This window comes from Camelus ferus, chromosome 16 (genome assembly GCF_009834535.1).
Source record: "Camelus ferus isolate YT-003-E chromosome 16, BCGSAC_Cfer_1.0, whole genome shotgun sequence".
In the NCBI taxonomy this organism is placed as follows: domain Eukaryota; kingdom Metazoa; phylum Chordata; class Mammalia; order Artiodactyla; family Camelidae; genus Camelus; species Camelus ferus.
The window spans coordinates 13427874-13446929 of NC_045711.1; the positions used below are offsets into that span (position 1 = coordinate 13427874).

General features: G+C 47.8%; 1 protein-coding gene across 3 annotated transcripts in view; it reads right to left on the reverse strand.

Annotated features, from left to right (window-relative positions):
- STX8 (syntaxin 8) overlaps positions 1-19056 on the reverse strand; it is a 207048-nt gene that overhangs the window by 133636 nt on the left and 54356 nt on the right. Inside the window, exons 7-8 of one of the 3 annotated variants that reach the window (XM_032498789.1) lie at positions 18560-18717; positions 2444-2467 (exon numbers count right to left, since the gene is read on the reverse strand). The exons of 1 other annotated variant lie outside the window; for it this stretch is intronic. In XM_032498789.1, the coding sequence (XP_032354680.1) occupies positions 2459-2467; positions 18560-18717 (167 nt within the window). In that variant the 3' untranslated portion in view covers positions 2444-2458. Of the gene's footprint in view, positions 1-2443; positions 2468-18511; positions 18718-19056 lie in introns of those variants that run through there. One more of the 3 variants, XM_032498788.1, reaches the window with a different exon arrangement.

A 19056-nucleotide genomic window follows, 5' to 3' on the forward strand; every position in this document is an offset into this window, starting at 1 on the left:
GGTTCACCCACTCCATGGAAAACTCGGGGCGTATCAAGAAAGATAACTCTAGATCAGCTTAGCTGCCACAGCTATGGTAAAAGACATGTTTATTCTGTGGAGAAATTATTGTTACTATTGCTATTAATGCTCTTAATGGTCACAGAGGTCGTGGAAAAATATGCATGTTCAGATCTGAATCAGATAGGAAGGCAGGCACCGTGCAGAACCTTCAAACAGCACTTTACAACTCCTATTACTCATCTTTCTTACAAAGCATTGTCAGTCTCTGTTCCCAATATTACCTTTGCCACGAGAGTGTAAATTCCTTGGAGGCAGCTGGGGGAAGAAGGCCAGAAAAACAAATTCCCCTATATCTTTGTCCCCAGCACTTACACAGCACAACTAGATGTTGGATACGTGTCTGCTGAATCAAGAAGTAAAACATGCTACGAGTCTCTTGCTCTCGTGAAAGGACTTATTGTTAAGACCCTCTGGTCCAACAGGAAAGTGTGAATTGTAACTGAAGATGAGGGATGGGTCGGCTGTGGGACGCTGCTCTAATGTGGTTTTTGGGGACAAAAACATCGATATCATAGACGCAACAGAGGAGTTTGAGTAAGACTACTTCATAAAATGAAAGTGGAAAGGCTATGTTTCTAAATATTTTTCCAAGTTATTTTAAATAGATATATTTAAATAATAAATTTAATATCATAAGTGGACAACTAATTATTTCAACTACAGCCCTGAAAGTATATATATTGTAAGTCGGCTAGAAATTCAGCGGGGGGCGTGGGGGCCTTGTCTTTGGAAATACGGGAACTGCCTTGTATTCAGGGACGCATTTTTACAAAAGAAGAGAAATAACAGCAAAGGCTTTGGGGGACACCAGAGGGGGACAGCAAGGAAATATTTAGGCCTGTCGGTGGGAAAAGAAGCACAAAAGAAAAGATTACAATGTACTAAGTAATTAAAAACAGATGAAGAAAAAATAGGGCGATCTTGACTATGGCAGGAGGAAGGGAAGGGAAGGAAAGGGGGATCCCACATGGACGAGAGCACGGACACTGCAGTAACGCGGTCCGCGTGCTCTGCAGACGGATGGAACGTTCGTTACAACACCGTTACACAGTGGGCAGCGTGCGCACACACACAGCCTTTCATCTGTGACTTTCTTAAAGTCATTCAGAAAACTTGACAGCTTGCAACTGTAAGGGAAAGTCTGCAACCAGTAAGTCTAACTGTGGTTCTGACCAGTTCTCATATGAAAAACTGTCCCCAGAACCCTCTGTGGTATACAGCTCCATTCCCCTTTTGGGATTGGGGGGTCTGCTTTCCTACCTCCAACACACACTCCCCACTACCCTAACAACACAGCAGTGGTTCACACAGGATCCAGACCCTGGAAGGACCGTCCTGACGAAGGACGTGAAGTGTATTAAATATGCAACCTTTCCAGGAGGCCTCTGCTAGACACGCAGGGCTGGACGCCGTGCTACGCCGTTTTCCTGTGGACGTGAGATTTACCCACTTTAGGAAACAGCTCGCTGGTGAAGGGAGGAAGAGGAGGCAGAGAGCCTGAGCGTGCGTACTGAGCATGCGGGGGGTGAAGCGAGTGCAGAGGGTTGTGGGTCTCAGGATGGTCTTTGGAGCCGAAATTACACACACTGATTTGAAACCCAGAAGTGGTAGGGAAAAGGCTTGGAAACCAATCGAACTAGCATTTGATCTTTGGCCTCTCTGATCTTACACTGGGCTGAGCCTCCAGCTGAGTTCACTGAGGCCACCGAACAGCTGTCCGATGATAACCACTCTCAGAGCTGTCAGCAGCATTTGGTTAAAGCCAGGACTGGGGCTGTTCCCAATCTGCGGAGATGGAAAGAGAGTCTATGTTTCCCTTCATTTCTACCTCTGCTGGAGCGATCCTCAATTAGGAAGTCATCTGGATTTGTAAAAATAATCACTTCTTGGCATGTTCACCGAGTCTGCTGAAATGTTATTTCGGAAAAGAGAATTTGGATGCCTGGAGGTCACAATAGGAAATGAATCTGGCAATTTGAAAGTGCACCTGCTGAAGTTCCAGGCCATCTCAGTATTCAAATAATTTATCCCTCCTTCCAAACATCTTTTGTGTCTTTTATTAAAAAAAAAAAAAGAGAGTTCTAAGTTATTACACTTAGTATGAATCAGAAAACAGCCCTGCTTCTTTAGATGTGGATTCTGGGGGTTTTCTCCAACATTTTTCCACAATACAGCAAATGCTCATTTAGGCGTCTACCTTGTATACAGTATTCTGCGAAACATGTATGTGTCGATTAGGACAGCTTAGGCTGCAAGCAGCAGAAATTCAACTCAAACTGGATTCAACAACTTATCTTGTGTGATGAGAAATTCAAGAGGAGCTCCAGGGTCAGCAGATGAGAGGTTCAACAGAGGCATTAAGTCACCGGGCTCCTTCCAACTCTGTATCAGTTTCCTACCTCTGCTGTAACAAATGACCACATACTTAGTGACTGAAAATGACACAAACTTATTATCAGATAGATCTGGGGGTCAGAAGTCTGACCTGGTCTTGCTGGGTTAAAAGCAGTGTGTTGGCAGGGCTGCATTCCTTTCTGGAGGATCCAGGGAAGAGTCCATTTCCTTGCATTGCCAGCTTCAGGGGCTGCCTGCGCTCCCTAGCTCGTGGCCCCTTCCATCTCCAAATCCACCAATGGCTGGCCGAGTCCTTTACACATCATGCCACTCTGACACTGGCTCTCTCGCCTCCCTCTTCCACTTTTAAGGACACTTGTAATGACACTGGACCCATCCAGACCATCCAAAATCATCTCCTTCTCTCAAAGCCTGTATCCTTAGTGACATCTCCAAGTCCCCTCTGGTGCGTAACGTCACATAGGTTCCCAGGACCCGGACGTGGACCTCTGGGGCCATTACCCAGCCTGCCAGTCTCTGCTCCGCTGGCCTCAGTGAGGGCTTTGGCCTCAAGCTGGTTCCTCTCACAGTCACAGGGTGGTCACTAGAGCAGTTCAGGTGTCACATCCAGACATGCCTTCCGGAAGAAGGAAAGGATGGGTCGTCTCTTTCTTAGAAGAGAGAGATAGCCTCTGCCAGCGGCCCTAGAAGGGCTCCTCCTTCACATTTAACTGTCGAAGACACGTCACCTGCCCATCATCAACCCAACTTTTGACAAGGGGAACTGCCGGCTGGTGCGATGCAAGCAGACAGGAAGTAAACAGGAAGTGCCTTCCCTTTCTGTCCTGCAACCTCACAGCATCCTTCCAGCATCCCCTGCCGGCACAGCTCCCCAGGAAGCCCGCTGGCAAGGCAGAGGGGGCTGGCAGGGTGCCAGCCCCAGCATTGCAGAGGGGCGCACAGGAGGACGTGTTTGGAGCTCAGGGACAATGGCTTAACCAAGAGCACGGCAAGTAAGCACCGTGTGATGCCAGTGGCAACGCCTCTGCTTCTGTGGCTGAGCAGTACAACTTCGGGAAAGATACAGGAGATGTATCTACAGGCTTGTAGAAATGATGGGGTTTTGGTGGGGAGTTGTTTGTTTGTTTAAAGAAGCTTTCACATTCCGGAGCTGCTAATCTAGTTTTCTGAACTGCCGCTGTCCCCTCCCCCTGCAAGCACATCACAACAGTCATGACTACACTGGCTCCTGGATGTTGTCATCACTGCCGTTCCTTTTTGGGGGTAAGAGGTAGACAAAAAGCGAGTCATGTCAGTATGACACAGTGACAAAAATAAGTTACGGTGAATTTAGTACCTCTTTTAAAGGGATAATTGTCATACTAATATGACTACCACATTCCTACCTCTCTGACAGCTCTGATCTCTATATACTACCATTATTTTTTTTAATAATTAACCACCCTGCCAATTACAATGAGAGGTCCTTAAAAATTGCATATTTTTCACCATGCACACAGCTCCTGAAAAAAAAAATGTTCTCCTCTCTGACAGATCTGAACAATGGACCAATCCAAGATATAGCTTATCCACAGAATCCCACCCTGGGAGGGGACGGAGGCAACGCACAAGGTCCACGTGGAGGGGGTGACTTGGAGAGGGGGTAGGATGGTGAAGGGTTTTGTATCAGAATCACCTGGAACTTTTCCCAAGGGCACACACCCTCTACCTGCCACCACCTTAGACTCTGGCTCAGCCCCCTTAGGAAACTATTAATACATCATTCCTTTGGGAGATAAAACAGAGACAGAAATCAGTAGATGGTAAGGAAGAGAAAGCCTTACTTTCCCAGTTAGAACAGATTCACAGTAAGCCCCAAGGACAGTCTGGTACCCAGACCCAAATGCAAGGGGGGAAGGTGGATTTACGCAGTCGGGAGGAACGAGACCACGTGGCCAGTTCTGGTGGAGAAGGGGCACCAGTGTCACCTAGAGAGAGCCGGAGCCTCGGCCTTCACAGGAGGAGGCCCGAAGTCATGAGAGGAAGCAGCTGGGGAGCCCTGGAAGGGCTTCAGGAAGACACCTACCCCAGCAGCTTAATAACAGTCTTAAGCAAACCAAAGCAGAGATCGTTGTGACTGAACTGACAACAAAACCTCTTTTCAACCCTGAGTTCTTTTGCCTCTCAAGGATTTCTATCAGGGAAGGAAAAAACAAAGATGTGGAATGATAAAACATACAACGAAACCCTAAATAGCAATCGTCTTCCAACACTGTTCCTTCTGATAAAGTGAGTCTGCAACCAGGAGAGACTGTTTGGGGCACCGTCTTGAGTCCTTACATGGGGGCCTCACGAGCTTAGGAGGAGAGTCAGGGAACTAGCTGGAGAGGAGTTTCAGCAGAGGAGCCATCCTCCCCAGGTGCCAGGAGATGCGGACCCAGGACCTATAAAGTCCAAGGAAGAACCAGCCATTCCACCTGGGCCCTAAAGGGAGTGAAGCTAGATCTCCCCGGTCGTCTACAAAGGGGGAGAGAGTCTCCAGCAGTAATGTGGAAGAATCCCCGTTGCAGGACATGCCCCATGCCTACTCGTCCACGGGTACAAAGCCGGAGAGGGCGCCGTCATGTTATTGCTATGGGATCTTAGGGGAGTATTCATTTCCCTCAGGGTCAGTTTTCTCGTCTGTAAAATGAGAATAGCACTAAAATACAATACATAAACCAGCACAAGCAGTTCCTGGAACAGAGGAGGCACCCAATACACAGGAAAAATTACATGTTTTTTTCCCTGCTGCAGAATTACGGATAATAAAAGATAACACTGGAATCTATTTCATTAAAAGACATTTTCTTGCATTAAGTTCTAGCCTCCAAATCAAATCAATTTTAACTCTTTAATCAAATATTCTATTTATCATAGGACTGAAAGATTCTACTTGGAGAGGTGTGCTCTACAGCTTTCTTAAGTCTGATGCTTAAAAATCAGCAGCTGCAAGAGGCAATTATCGAAAAGAGTAGAAAAGCTTTTTCTGAAGCAACTAAGGCATTCCTATAAATAGAGCAGCATGCTGAGGGATTTAAATTATGATCCGCAATTACGATCTTTCAATTACGACATGTGATTATTTTAGGAACAGAGCTACGACCCAAGGCAACTGTTTATACCTGTAAGTCCACCGCTCAGTGTAATCCTTAAATTGAATCTCAAACTTAGCCGTGTGCCTTACACGGGGTAGGCTGAATAAGAGGTCCCTGAACAACTTTCCCTTTCGGTTTATAGAACAGCACAGGAAGCAAAGAAAAGTACTTAAATATGAAATGAAACCCTGGCCTCTGGTCTCCAGTACTTCCTCAGTACAATATTGAGGTTCCTGGAGGGCTCTATGTGCTGAAAAATCTCAAGTGCATGTCTTAAGTGAAGAGTCAGAAGGGGGTACATAATAAATGTCTAAAACCAGCACGGTGGTCAGACATAGGGACCAGCGATGGAACCCAAGTGCCCTGTGATGCCAATCTCAGCCTCTTAAATACACACGATTGGTCACGCCTTTGAGCTTCCTAGGTTTTAATGTATTCTCCACCACGAAGCTGTTCAGAATCAGTCTTCTCCCCGAAGTCATCCAATTTTCTCTTTCTCACCAAAAAGGTTTCCGCAGTAATAGGCAGAGGATTAATTCTTCAGGTTGCTTTTTTTTTTTCTTTTTCTTTAACTGTAGAAACGTCAGGCATGTTATTTTCAGAGTGATTTAAACAGCGCTAGCCTTAGAACTAAACCGAAAGAACAAAGATGCTAAAATATTAATCATCCTGCCCGGCTGTCCACCGGGAGTCGCTGAAAATGGCAACACACGCCGTCTCCTGGCTTCGCGTCTCCGGCCTGGCCTGCGCGGCTCCCCAGCACTCCCTTTCCTGAACATATGGAGCGATCTCGGGAAAGAATTTGCCTCGGTGAACCCTGACTGGCCAATCAAAACCAGAAGGCTCCGAGGCCAGTGCCTAATATCAAGAATGAGTTGTGCGTGGTGAAAAGGAAATTCTGTGCGCTGGAGAAATTTATACCCTGAGATCAGCCACATCACAGGTGTGCAGGGTCACCTGGAGAGGCTGAACTTTCAAAAAGGCGAGTTCAAACATTTCTTCGAGAGGCACGCCTGTCATCACGGAGGATGAAAAACCGAACGGCACTCCGAGGTCTCCGGGCGCTGCAGGGACAACAAGGCTGCCATTTACGGAGGACGTCCAGGGCCTGGCTTGGGGCCGGGGCTGTGCTGAGCATCGCCCATGTGGGGTCCTATTTAGTTTAATCCTCACAGCCCATAAGGTAGGTGTTATCATCCCTGCTCTACACATGGGGAACAAAGCTTGGAAAGATTAAGAAAATTGCTCTTGGTCCCAGAGCTAGAGAATGGGAGTGGGAGGGTGATGGGGGCTCTCCAAGTCCAAAGCCTTTGTTCTTAACCACTGGACTCTTCAATAGTCTTCCCCTGTTTCTCATGCCCTGATGTTCATAGAAAAGGGAATGGGGTGGGGGGGAGGGCACCTGGGAAAACTAGATGGAGGAAATATCAAAACAGATAGGCAGAGTTTGCACAAGATGGTCTTGGAAAATATGTGGGGAACACCTATTTCCAAAGGATGGACTCAACACATTAATCACCTTGGGCAATAAATTAAGTATGGCCTCCAAGACAGAAGACACCTGGCTGCTGGGCAGGCCTAACGCTTTGACGTTTCAACATCGAGTGTGGAAATAAGCAATGGAGAGACGTTTGCTAGCCCTTCAAATTCTAAGTAAAACCACAAAAACTCAAAAAAGTGTATTACAGGTTCCCAGCCAGTTTCCTCCTAAAAAGGTATCATGATTAAATCTCCACACTTGTGGCCAACTGACCCGTGTGCAACGCACCCGCGCCTCAGCTCCCTCAGCCCGACGGGGTAACGGGGGCAGTGGTGTGGCCCAGTGGCTCCGTGAGAACCAGCAGAGCCCCCACTCAACAAACCTGCACAGCCACCCACAAAGCACGGGCATCGGGATGACCGTCACAGCCACCAGCCGCTGCGCGCCAGGCGGCGTGCCCGCCAGACGTTCCATCCCACCTAACCCTCACGGGGCCCCCGGGGGCTGGGTACTGTTACCTTCCTGCTCGAGAAACGAGATGACTGAGGGGTGCAGGGGAGTTAGAAACCTGCCCGAGTCTCAGGCTCCGTCAGTCCCTGAGGCTCCGCAGGATGAAACACAGCACCCACGCTTCCAGATCCCACCATCCAGCGAAGACCGAGATAGAGGTTCTGCCACCTTCTGCTGCCCTGAAACACAGGTCACCCCTCCCCTGAGAAGGGGAAAAGCTGGGGTGCTCGCCCCACTCTCCAGAGGGTCTCAGAGCCTGGGAAAACTCCAGGAAGCTGCTCCGGGCCTCGGAGCCTAGGGGCCACCTGCTCTGCCCCCTCCCCCAGCTGTTCCAGGCAGGTGGAGGCCGTTCATCCTGCACAGCTGCCACTGCCCCTCGCGCTTCTAACAAACGTTAATTCAGAATGGAGCTCGAGTTGATGGGAGACACAGGAGAACCCTTCTTGTGGAGGAGTTACTATTTTATTCTATGTTAAGAGGTAGAGAGAGCATGCAAACTAATTTCCAAGGAAACCCGTCTTACTTCCCACGGAACTGAGAGAGCTGGGTGCTTGAAGTGGTTTCCATCTCCAATTAAAAATCTGCCATTTCATCCTTCCCTTAGTTAATTAGTTAATAGTAAGAATTACTCATAAAGTGTGAAATTTTTTAAACAATAAAACCAGAAAGTCTGGAACCAGTTTTTCTTTCTTTAAAGTAAAAGAGGTATGATGCGGTGAGCAGAACATTGGTGCACGTGAAACAAAGCAAATAATCATTCCTACTGCGTTTGGGTTTTTTCTTATTTCTCAAGTTCCTGAAGAGAACCCTTTATATCTGCTTACAGATTCCAGTTATTTTTAAACAAGCTATAACTGAGTAACAGTTTTTAAAGGCAGAAGGCCCTAAAATATATAGCTCCCATAATAATACACATTTAACTATAAAAGGTGAAAAGACACAATGTTCCTTATTTTTATCCTAACTGCAAACAAAGCTATGGTTACAAGTAGGTTAGAAGCAATATACGGGTTTAATTCCAAAGATTTATAAACGTCTTTTGAGAATGTCTGGTATGGGTCAATCATTTCCAGAGACGTGCGTTCCAGGTGACTCACATCCCATCTGACCTGTTGATTTCTTACTCTATAGACTGAACAATTTCCAAATGCTTGAAACTGATCCAACGTGTGGTGGACCCAACAGAGAGGCACCAAGTTCCTCCTTCAAGGAAGGACTCGGGACCCCAGTTACCAGGAGTGCTTTCAGCAGTTGGCCGTTGGCCATCAGCCTCCTTAGGGATTGCCTCAAGGGCACAGAGCTGTCCTGCCCAAGGACATGCTCTTTCTCCCCAGGGCATCCCACATCCAATGACTGACTGAAATGAGGTCTAAAGACCCAGGCACATGAAGCCACTTTGGCTCCAAAGCTTCCCGAGGGGCTGGCTAAAGCTGTCTCCCAGCTCAGCCTCTCCCTCTGCCCATCCTGCTTCTGTGGCCTCCCTCCTGCAGGTGTGGTTCCCACAGGGACTCCCCAGTAAACATCCCGCATACTGAACTCCCTCCTGAGTCTGCTCCCAAGAGAGCCCAACCTGGGACTCCGTGCTTCTATGGGTAGCAAAAAGGTACTCAATTTCCAAGGTCAGTGGCACAAGTTAAGAAAGGAGGCTGGACAAAAGCTCTCCTAATTATCTTGGTACTTTTTCTCCTTCCTTTAACCTACACTCCACGCGGCTTTCAAACTCAACCTAGAAAAAGACTGAGTGGCTCAGCATTATTCCAGTCAAAGGAGCACAAGGGAATTCGCGGTGTGGCCACGTGAGGCACCCGGTCCGCCCGCAGACTTCCGAGCAGGGGGAGGAGTTCTGCCACCTGGGGCACGACGGACTGTGAACTAGACCATCCGACCTACTCCTGTTCAAGTCTGAGTGTCTCCCTTGTGTATCCACACACACACTCACACAGATGCTCCGTGTCTCCTTCTCCTCCTTCACATGGAAAACTGAGGCCTGACTCCAATGGTGTTAGTCAGGTTACATGTACATAAGTGATTTAAGATAAAAAACAAATACAATCGCCTTACCAACTCACACCCTAAACCGCCACCACAAGCCTTCTCTCCGTGAGCCCGCCTGAGACACGGCTCTCCTAATTCCAGCTACTTACTGCTTCCCAGACTCTGCCCATTTCTGGCAAAAAGTACAAGAGAAAGTATTGTTTTTAAAACAAAACAAAAATAGCTACTCCAATGCTCTTTGACTGGGGACAAAACAGTAAAGGAGTATTCACCTCACTCCCACCGCCAGGCCAGGCCGAGCGGAGGAGGAGTCTGGTGGTACAAGTCCTACAGGAGTCAGGACTGACTCCAGGAAGCGAGGTGAGGGTCGCTTCCGAGTACAGGGCCTCAAATAACCCTACCCAGGTGACCCCAAGGTCAGAAACACACCGGGGTCTCAAGTTCATGTATTCATGGGTACATAACGCTTACCACTGAAACACGCTCAAAGGCTGGTTGTTAATTCCTCAGTACACAACAGAAACTTTTTTAAAGTTGTGTTTATGGATTTCAAACTAACCAAACTGGCCGACAGAACTATTTTACCTTTGATGTCAACCCAGTTCCTAAGTGACTACTTAAAATGCAGTATGAAACAACTGCAGTAATAATAAAAAATAAAAGGTCTCCATCATTGCATTCAGGGTGTTTTTGCTGACTCCTCTCTCCTGACGGGACCGTCCAGATGGAGGAGAACCCCGTGTTCCTCCCCAAAGTACCCGGGCCAGGCCGGGCTACCTCTGTGCTCCAGCCACTTTAATGGTTCTGAACCAACCTGGGTTCCTCTCCAGCGCGGTCTCTCCCGGCCGAAGCACTTGGTTCTAATCAGACCACTTCCTTCCTGCTGCTTTGGTTTTTATTACCAGCGCTCTTCAATCCTTTTCACCACCCCAGATGCTAAACAACTTCCACTCAGTAAAGCACATTCTCTGTGACTCATAGCGAGAGGCCAAGCTTAGCGGAAGGTCTTCCCTAAGGGACATGACCTTCACAGAGTCCACACGAAACGGAGGAGTGAGGATGGGTCCCCGGCAGCTTCCACCCGCCCCCCACCGGATCCCCTTCCCTTCCTTGTCTCGGGAATCACACATTCTCAGCCCCTCACAGATCCTCCCAGCACAGAGAGATGTAGGCACAGGATAAACGAACCATGTTGAGTGAGGGCCCACGGACAGAAAAGAGTTAACACAGCCGGCCTGACTGCTTTTCTTCCAAAACTGGTCCTTGGTTGGTGTTTGGGAACTTGGATTTGGGGAGGGTTCCCACCGCTAACTGATAAGTGTGGTCGCTGTTCCTAAACTGTATAAACAGTATAGTTTATGCTGAATGTCTGCTTTCCTTCTCGAATTTGGGACTGTGCCAGGGGGCGTGTGCCTCCGTGACCAATCCCATCAAAAAAAACCCTGGGCTCTGAGTCTCTTGTGAGATGCCCCGGCTGGCAACATCTCGCAGGTGTCACGATGCGCTGCCGGGGGTCTGAGCGCATCCTGCGGCTCCACCCACTGGAAGAGGCCCGTGGGAAGCTCGCGCCTGGGTTTCCCTGGACTTCGCCCCGTGCGCCTTTCCTCTTTGCTGATTTTGCTCTGTGGTCTTTCACTGTAACAAATCCTCATAATAACCACGAGTCTAACTAGAGCCGATTCTTGTTATTCATGGGAATGGCAGCCTACAAAGCCACCGTGAACACTGAATTCGCAAATACGGAGCCTCCACTCCTGAAGGAAACAGGTATGCGTACATGTGTACCTGAAATCCTGAAAACAGCTCATCCTGGTAGATTCTATACTCTCCATTTTTCAGAAGAGAGCATGGGGTTCAGAAGTGCTAACTGACTTGCCTGAGGCTGCCCCACTAACTGGAGCCAGAGCCGAGCTTCAAACAACATCCAACTGGCCCCGGAGCCTGAGCCTCCCCTCTTTGGTCACCTCTGGAGCAGAAATGAAAAGGCAGAGCGCCGCCTGGTCTGACTTTGGCTGGGAACGTGCTCATCGGATAACTCGAAATGCTCACCTCTTCATGCATGTCTGTGAGCAACGGCGGAGGCACTCAGAGTACTGACTTAGGGGTTACACGTAAATGTTAGTGAGCTGACAAGTATATGCTGAGTCCTGTGAGTCCTTCTAGCAAAGCACCAAACCTGGGGGTGGCCCTGGGGACCCCCGACATGGCCTCCACAGAGAGCTCCAAGTCCACCCCAGCCTGCAAGGGCGTCAGCAAAAGAACAGCATTATCACTGGGTCAAAGCAGCAAGAGGCAGAGCTCCCAGCGCAACCCGCCCTCGCATCTGTGATTACTCTGGCTTCCCTCTGGTCTCTCGTTTTGGCTTTCTTGTCCTCCATTCTCCACTTCAGCTGCTACAGTTGGCCTGACAGCCTCCCTCTTGGAAGTCAGCTAGGAACTGCGGTCAAGCCCACGGGAGAGGAAGCGTGATGAATCACCTAGGCCAGCTGTCCCAGGGCCTGAGGATAAATGACCTTTTCCTTGACAACTGTGTCCACAGATTTTCCTTTGGAAAATCCTTGCCTCTCTCTCATTAGATGACCTCTCAGACCAGCTACACGGCCAGAGAAAAGACCAAGATATTGGCCGAGAAGAAAGGGGCAAAGGAGGCACTAGACCAGAGGGCAAAATAAGTCCTTGTGACCCAAAGTGGGCCCAACCCAGGTCATCATCAGAGTTAAAGCCATTGGCAAAGCCAGACGAACATCAGACATGTGTCTGAGTATCATTTCTGCAGAGCCAACAAATTTAAAGAATCTGGGTTCCTCACGTGACTATAAAGATTTACTCAATCATGCCTGTACAATGAAGCCTGGATAAAAACTCTTGAACAATGAGGTTTGGGGAGCTTCTGGATTGGTAAACACGTTGATGTGCCTGGAGAGGGCATGGAAGCTCAGTGGGCACCCCGACCCTAAGACCTTGCCCTCTGTACCTCTTCCATTGGCTTTCCTGAGTTGTATCCTTTATAACACAACTGTAATTGTAAGTATAACATCTTCCTGAGCTCTGTGAGTCAGTCCAGCAAATTATGGACTCCCGAAGGGGGTCGTGGGAACCCTGTATTTGTGGCCAGTGGGGCAGAAGTGCTTAGGGATCCTCGGGACTGGTGGCTGGAATCCGAAGTGAGGGCAGTCTTGGGGGGTGAGCATTCACATCTGACATTAACTCCAAGTAAACAGTGTCAAAATGGAATTAAACTATTGGACACCCAGTTGGTGTTGGAATGACAAACTTGCTCTCATTGGCTCTCTCTCTCTCCCACTAGCCTGTTACTATAAACTAGCCCCTTCCTAGAGATGAATAATGAATGTTCTGATAAAGAACTGATTTTACATCACCGAGTACTTAATACCCAAAGTGCATGGAAAATAATCACCTCGTTCCATATCTCTAACTGTCTTATCTTCAGGCAAATGCATCTATAAACACATCAGATGAGAACGTGGAGGTAGAACTCACATCACAGAAGCCCTAGAAAACAGCTTTCACAGACTGTCTTAAAAACTTGCTTCGTTGAAGCTTCCAGAACACTAGCTATTTCATCAAAATGATTTCTATAGATACTGGGATCTTGTAAAAAAGTATAAAAGAGACTTTGAGCTCAAGACAGTAGAGCTGCCCCCTTCCTTCCCAAGAGCACCATTAATTGCCAGTAAAAATATTTTCTGAAAGAATAAATCCATGGTGGCTCAGAAAACATGAAGGAGTGCTATCAGTGAATAAGTCATTTTAAAGGCTTTCTTTAAAAAAAAAAAAAAAAAGATAGCTAGGACTATATTGGCAAATAGACCAAAACTTAAAAAAAAAAAAAAAAAAAAGCAACTTGAAATACATGATCAGTGCTACAGACAGGAGCTCTTTCTCCCTGATAGAACCCTGGAGAAGCTCCAAGCTTGGAGTCAATGGCTATTGGGAGCCAAAGAATGGCCTACAGAGAAGAGGCTGTGAGGCAGGAGTCAGGGCATCTGAGGGGAGAGCTGTCTAGAGAGCAGCTGAGCCGGCCGGCCCTCACCCCCGTCCAGCGGAGGCGGGTCTGCAGTGCTGGCCCCCAGCTGGAGCCCCAGAGCAGCTCTCTCTGCCTGGGGAGTGCCCCTGGGGTTGGTGGCCAGGCTAGCACAGGAGTCAAAGAAGAGTCTCTAAGAGAGACACAGAGGCGAAAAGAAATAAAATACAAAGAAGATGGCACCCCAAGGTTAAAGTTCTCCTTCCCTTAGTGATTTTGGGGTAAGGCTTACAGCAAAGAGTTCTGAATCTGCTGTGTCCTCTTCTGCCCTAAAGGAAGAGCTACCTGCTGGTCTACACAGACCATCTATACGGAGGACATTCAAGAAAGAAGATCCCAGAGTAAGTAAACCAACTGAAATGCTGAGAAAGCCTGTCGGCCAACTACACTCATCAACGTGGTTCCTGGCTCATAAACACGAAGCCAGTGAAGAATCAGCAGATGCACAAGGAGAAGCCCACAGCACGCGCAGGCGTCTGCTCGGGCTGCTTAACAAAGTACCAGGGCTGGGGCGCTTAAACCACAGACATCTATTTCCTCACCATTCTAGAGGCTTGAAGTATGAGATCAGGGTGCCAGCAGAACTGGTTTCTTCTGAGGCCTCTCTCCTGAGCTTGCAGACGGCCGTCTTCTCTCTGTGTCTTCCCTGTGTGTGTGTCTGTGTCCTGAGCGCCTCTTCTTATGAGAACACTGGTCATCCTGGATTAGGGCCCACCCTAACGACCTCACTTTAACTAAGTCACCTCTGTAAAGACCCTATTTCCAAATCAAAGTCTGAGGTTCTGGGAGTTAGGACTTCAACCTATGGATTTTGAAGGGGACATAACTCAGCCCAAAACAGCATGAAAGAGAAAAGACTGAGATGAACAAACCAAAACTCACCTGGAGGACACAGAAATACTGCAAGGAGCAGAAGGAAAATGTAAAGTTCTGACCAGTACCTTTCAAAGGTTTAAAAGATTTTACAATCTTAAAAACATACTTCTGCTGGGGGAGGGGGCTGTAAGCATGAAAGCTTCCTGGTGTTTAAAAGTGTAGTTCTCCAAATCAAAAGAAGTAAATTAGAAGAGCTGAGTAATAGCATGAATACAACAATTGTAACAGAATCCAGTAAAAACATGTTGGTAAATCTAAATAAAATACTGACTGTAGAAAAAAAAAAGAGAGAGAGCTTCAGTTTAAAACAACATCAAAGGGGAGGAGTTTGGAGGAAAGTTTAAGAATTTTAAACTTGATTTATTCGGAGAGATTTATTTGCTTTAGACTTTGTTAGAAAAATGTAAACTTAAGTGTACACGTTAAAAATGTAAGTGCGGCTGTGGCCCAAGGTGGGTGGCCTCGTTGAGCATCTTGTTCTTGGGTGGGGATGGGGGAAACTCGTTTTCCCATAAAACTGTCCTTTCTCGGCTCCTGGCTTTATATGGAGAGCCCGCTTTCAGCCCCGCACAGCGCACAGGGACCACAGTCTCAACTCCCGCCTCGGCGTGGGTGTTTGAATGCTAGCCCCTGTGGTATGGAGCTGTTCGGGTAAACCCCAGGGCCACGAGGCTTCAACTCCACTCACCGCGATGGGTCGGTGCCTTCACTTCTGACACCTGGAGAACTCTCTTTCTTGCTTTCCAGCTCAGCTAACAAGTATATATCCATTTTTAAAAAATCTTTCATCTCATGTCCCCATATGTTTGGAAAAGGGAGCGAATGGACTCCCTTATCAGCTCGGTCTACCGCTTTGACTAAAAGTCTGTACTGTGAATAAACACAGTAAATGGCAGAAAACACTTCTAGACAGCTTAGAATGTATGAGGGGCTATTCTCATCTTCGTAACAACACTCTACAAGGGGCATGAAAACCCCCATTTTCTAGACAAGAAAGTTAGGACAGAGAAAGAGGAAGGTCCCAAAGCCAGTAAGTATCAGAGGCAGTTTGGTTTCTATTAAATATTGCCTCTATGATGGTCATTTGTATCATTCAACCTCCTCCCCCTCAACCAGACAAGCCGGGAGGATTACACCTCCCGGTGGCCGGGTGGGACACAGGATTAGCTCAGACCAATGAGCGCTGAGTGAAACTGACAGGTCACTGCTGGGCCACAGCATTTAACTGCAGGAACAAGACCCTCGAGAGCTCCCTTACTCTGGCACAGTGACCAGCAGTGTCTGAAACGGTGGCTACTCTATCAGTCAGGGAATCTTAAGTCTATGTCCGCCACTGACCCACAATGGACACGTTCTGAAAGATAAAAAAATACAACCAGCGTTTGCTAGTTTAAGCTACTTATTATTTGGGGGGTTATTTTTCATAAAAGTTAATTTATTTGTGTTAGTATGTAATGGTTTATTATTGTTATGTTTAAAGCAATGAGTAAATAAATATTTTAACTGTCTGCTTTTAACTTCTAATGCAGTTAGTATTGATGGCTACAATCTATATAAACAAAAGCTCTTAGGAGTTCTCAACAATTTTTAAGAATATAAAGCAGCCCTAAACCACAAAGTTTGAGAATCACTAAGCCAGGTAAACACTAACCAAGTGAAAGCACAGACTGTGATGTTAAAATCAGATCAATAGACCTAAAGGTGAAAAGCATCAGAGATATACATATTTCCACAGTGATTAAAAAAAAAAAGACAGAACTATCAAAATAAAATTAAGTAATTCTGTATATGTATGTACCCAATAACCTTCCTCAAGATACTTTATGAACTGCTGGAACGTGGTTGTAATAAATCCACAAATCTATAATAATACAATATGAATGTTCCTCTGATAATTGTGCAGTGCACAACCTGTTCAACACCGAAGGTGATCAAGAATGTCCTTGCCCTCATGGAGAGACACAAAAATAAAGATATATAAAGAAATGTTTTTTAAACAATTCAGCCAGGAGCTCTAACGGACCCTTACAGTGGTAATTCACTGATGTGTGTATGAAATCTGATGATTTTGTGTCCTTCAAGGAGCACAGTCACATTGTCTCGCTCTTTCAAAGGACACCCTGGTCCCCTCAATCCCGGTACTGACGTTGTCAAGACAAGTGGCATTCTTCATCATCGTGGTTTCTTCCAAAAAGCCAGGTGAGGCTCAGAGATTGACAGAGAAACATCAAAAGGCTTGGCCTAGATTGGGATATTTGAACATCGGAAGGGTGATGAGGACCGGCACATACCGACAGGGATTTGTGAAACAGCCCGTTCTTGGTGTTATTCATCCATCAGAACCAGGACTCTGTGGTCCTCCTTGGTGCTGACTCTAAGGTTTGGCCGATGCCCAAATTAGGTCTCAGAAACATCTACTTCAGTCAAGCCAGTCAAGCCAGACCCACTCATTTTCTCGTTTTAGCATTCATTCCTTTCGAAAGACCCTGTCCTCCTGAGCAAGAACTTCGGGGAATTTTTCAGTAAAACTGTACCACAACTTCATTCGGGAACAGCACCTGGGCAGCCAGGCTGGCCCAAGCTCCCTGTGCCCAGCCATCCCGTTCACTGTGAACTGTGATCCCAGTGAGGTGGTCTCCTTGGCTCAGTCCCTCTCCCGTCACCCCTCACTTACCCCAGCTCCCAACTCCACACCCACTAGACGCCCAGGCATTTCCACTGAACTGTCGACCCTCTTCCTCGCAGGGCCTGGCCACTGGCACATGAACAGGGAAAGACATGTGCCGGTCAGGCCCTTTTTAACTCTCTCTGGAAAGGCTGGAAACTGATGGTCATTTGTCCCTTCAGCTTTGTGGTTATGTTCTCAGTGGCATGTATTTTGTTAGGAAGGTTTCGATACTTGATTCCAAAATGGCCTGACTCACCATGACCTAGCCTGTTGTTTCTCTCCTCTAATGAAAACCAAAACAACAATTTAATAATTATTTGGTCAATAAACCAAACAGACATACTGACACCACAAGGGGTAAACTACTCCAGGGTCCCAGGGGCCTCATTACACACTCGGGTCACAGGAAAAATCCACATGGGGCTGCAACCCTGTCCTCAACACCTAGAGATATAATGGCCTTAGTGGTTTTGACAAAAGGAATAAAGGCTGATGACAGTCCTGGCAGGGATATAATTTTTTACCCTCAGAGAGTCTCTCTGTCCCTGTGAAAGAAATGGCTGATTCTGCCCTATTTCTGAGGAGCAAATGTGCACACTGGAAAACCACCGGCGTAACTGCCACCTCTCTGGGGGGCCACCGCAGAGAAAACCCAGCTTATTTTGGCAACGAATGGAAAAATACCTCGTTTGTCTATGTACACATGCACGCATCCGGGTCTGGAATGGAGATGAGGACCGGGGAGGCGTGGAAGAGGCAGCACCAGGATGGGGGTAAAACATGTGATGGGAAGAAAGAGTCTCTGTGCCCCGGATGGCAGACGTGTATGTATGTAACCAGGTGAATGTTCCAGAATTTGCCACGTGAGCGTGTGAGAGGCAAGGTAAAAGTACAGCACTAAATAGACCCTCTCAGCGTGTCCAACAAGGGCCCTGGTTCTCACACTTGGCAGGACACCGAAATCACCCGGGGGGCTTTAAAAAATACTGGCGCTTGGGCCTCACCCTTGAGATCCTGACTTAACTGGCATAAAGAGCTGCGGCAGCCAGAGCAGTGCCCCCCAAAGACGTCTCCATCCTGGAACCTGAGGACATGCCAGGTTTCGCGGCCAAGGGGCCTTAAGGTTGCAGATGGAGTAAGCGTGCTCAGTCAGTTGACCTTAAATAGGAAAACTACTCTGCGCTATCTCACTGGGCCCAATGTAATCCCAGAGGTCCTTCAAGGTGGAAGTGGCAGGCAGAAGTCAGAGGTCAGAGTGACACAGTGAGGAGGACTCCATCTACTGCTGCTGGCTCTTAACATGGAGAAGGGGCCGCAAGCCAAGGGACGCAGGCAGCCTGCAGAAGCCGGAAAAGGCAAGGAAAGTCATACTCCCCCAGAACCTCCAGGAAGGAACGCAGCTCTGCCGACACCCGGTTTTAGCCCAGGGATGCCCACGTCAGACTTCTGACCTCCAGAGCTGTAAGGTAAGGAGTTCGCGTTGTTTGTAGCCGCTGGGGCTGTGGCAGTGTGTTACAGCCGACAACAGAAAACCAGCTCGGGCACGGCCTGGGCTTTGGAGGCTTACAAGATCCTCGGGTGATTCCAATACACTGCAAAGCAGGAGACCCTGAACAAGGGAAAAGACAAGGACATGCTCGTGTGCTTGATTACACAAGAAAAATGCTTGATTTCACCTGGAAAGTCAGCAAGCCGCCGCACCAAAGTAGGCACCATCAGTTCTCAGCCCTGGACCACAGGTTACTAGACATGGCTGGACTAAGCACATCACAGGATGGGCGTGCCTCACCAGCATGGTGGCCAGTGAGCTTTCGAGTCGGACCCACTGCACAGGCTAAACTTCCTTGGGCTAATGCACAGTAACACGCACGACAGGCAGATTTCCCATAGAGCTCATTTTCTTACAAACACTGCCTTCCGAGGAAGGAGCTGGCCAATGAGCAAGCTG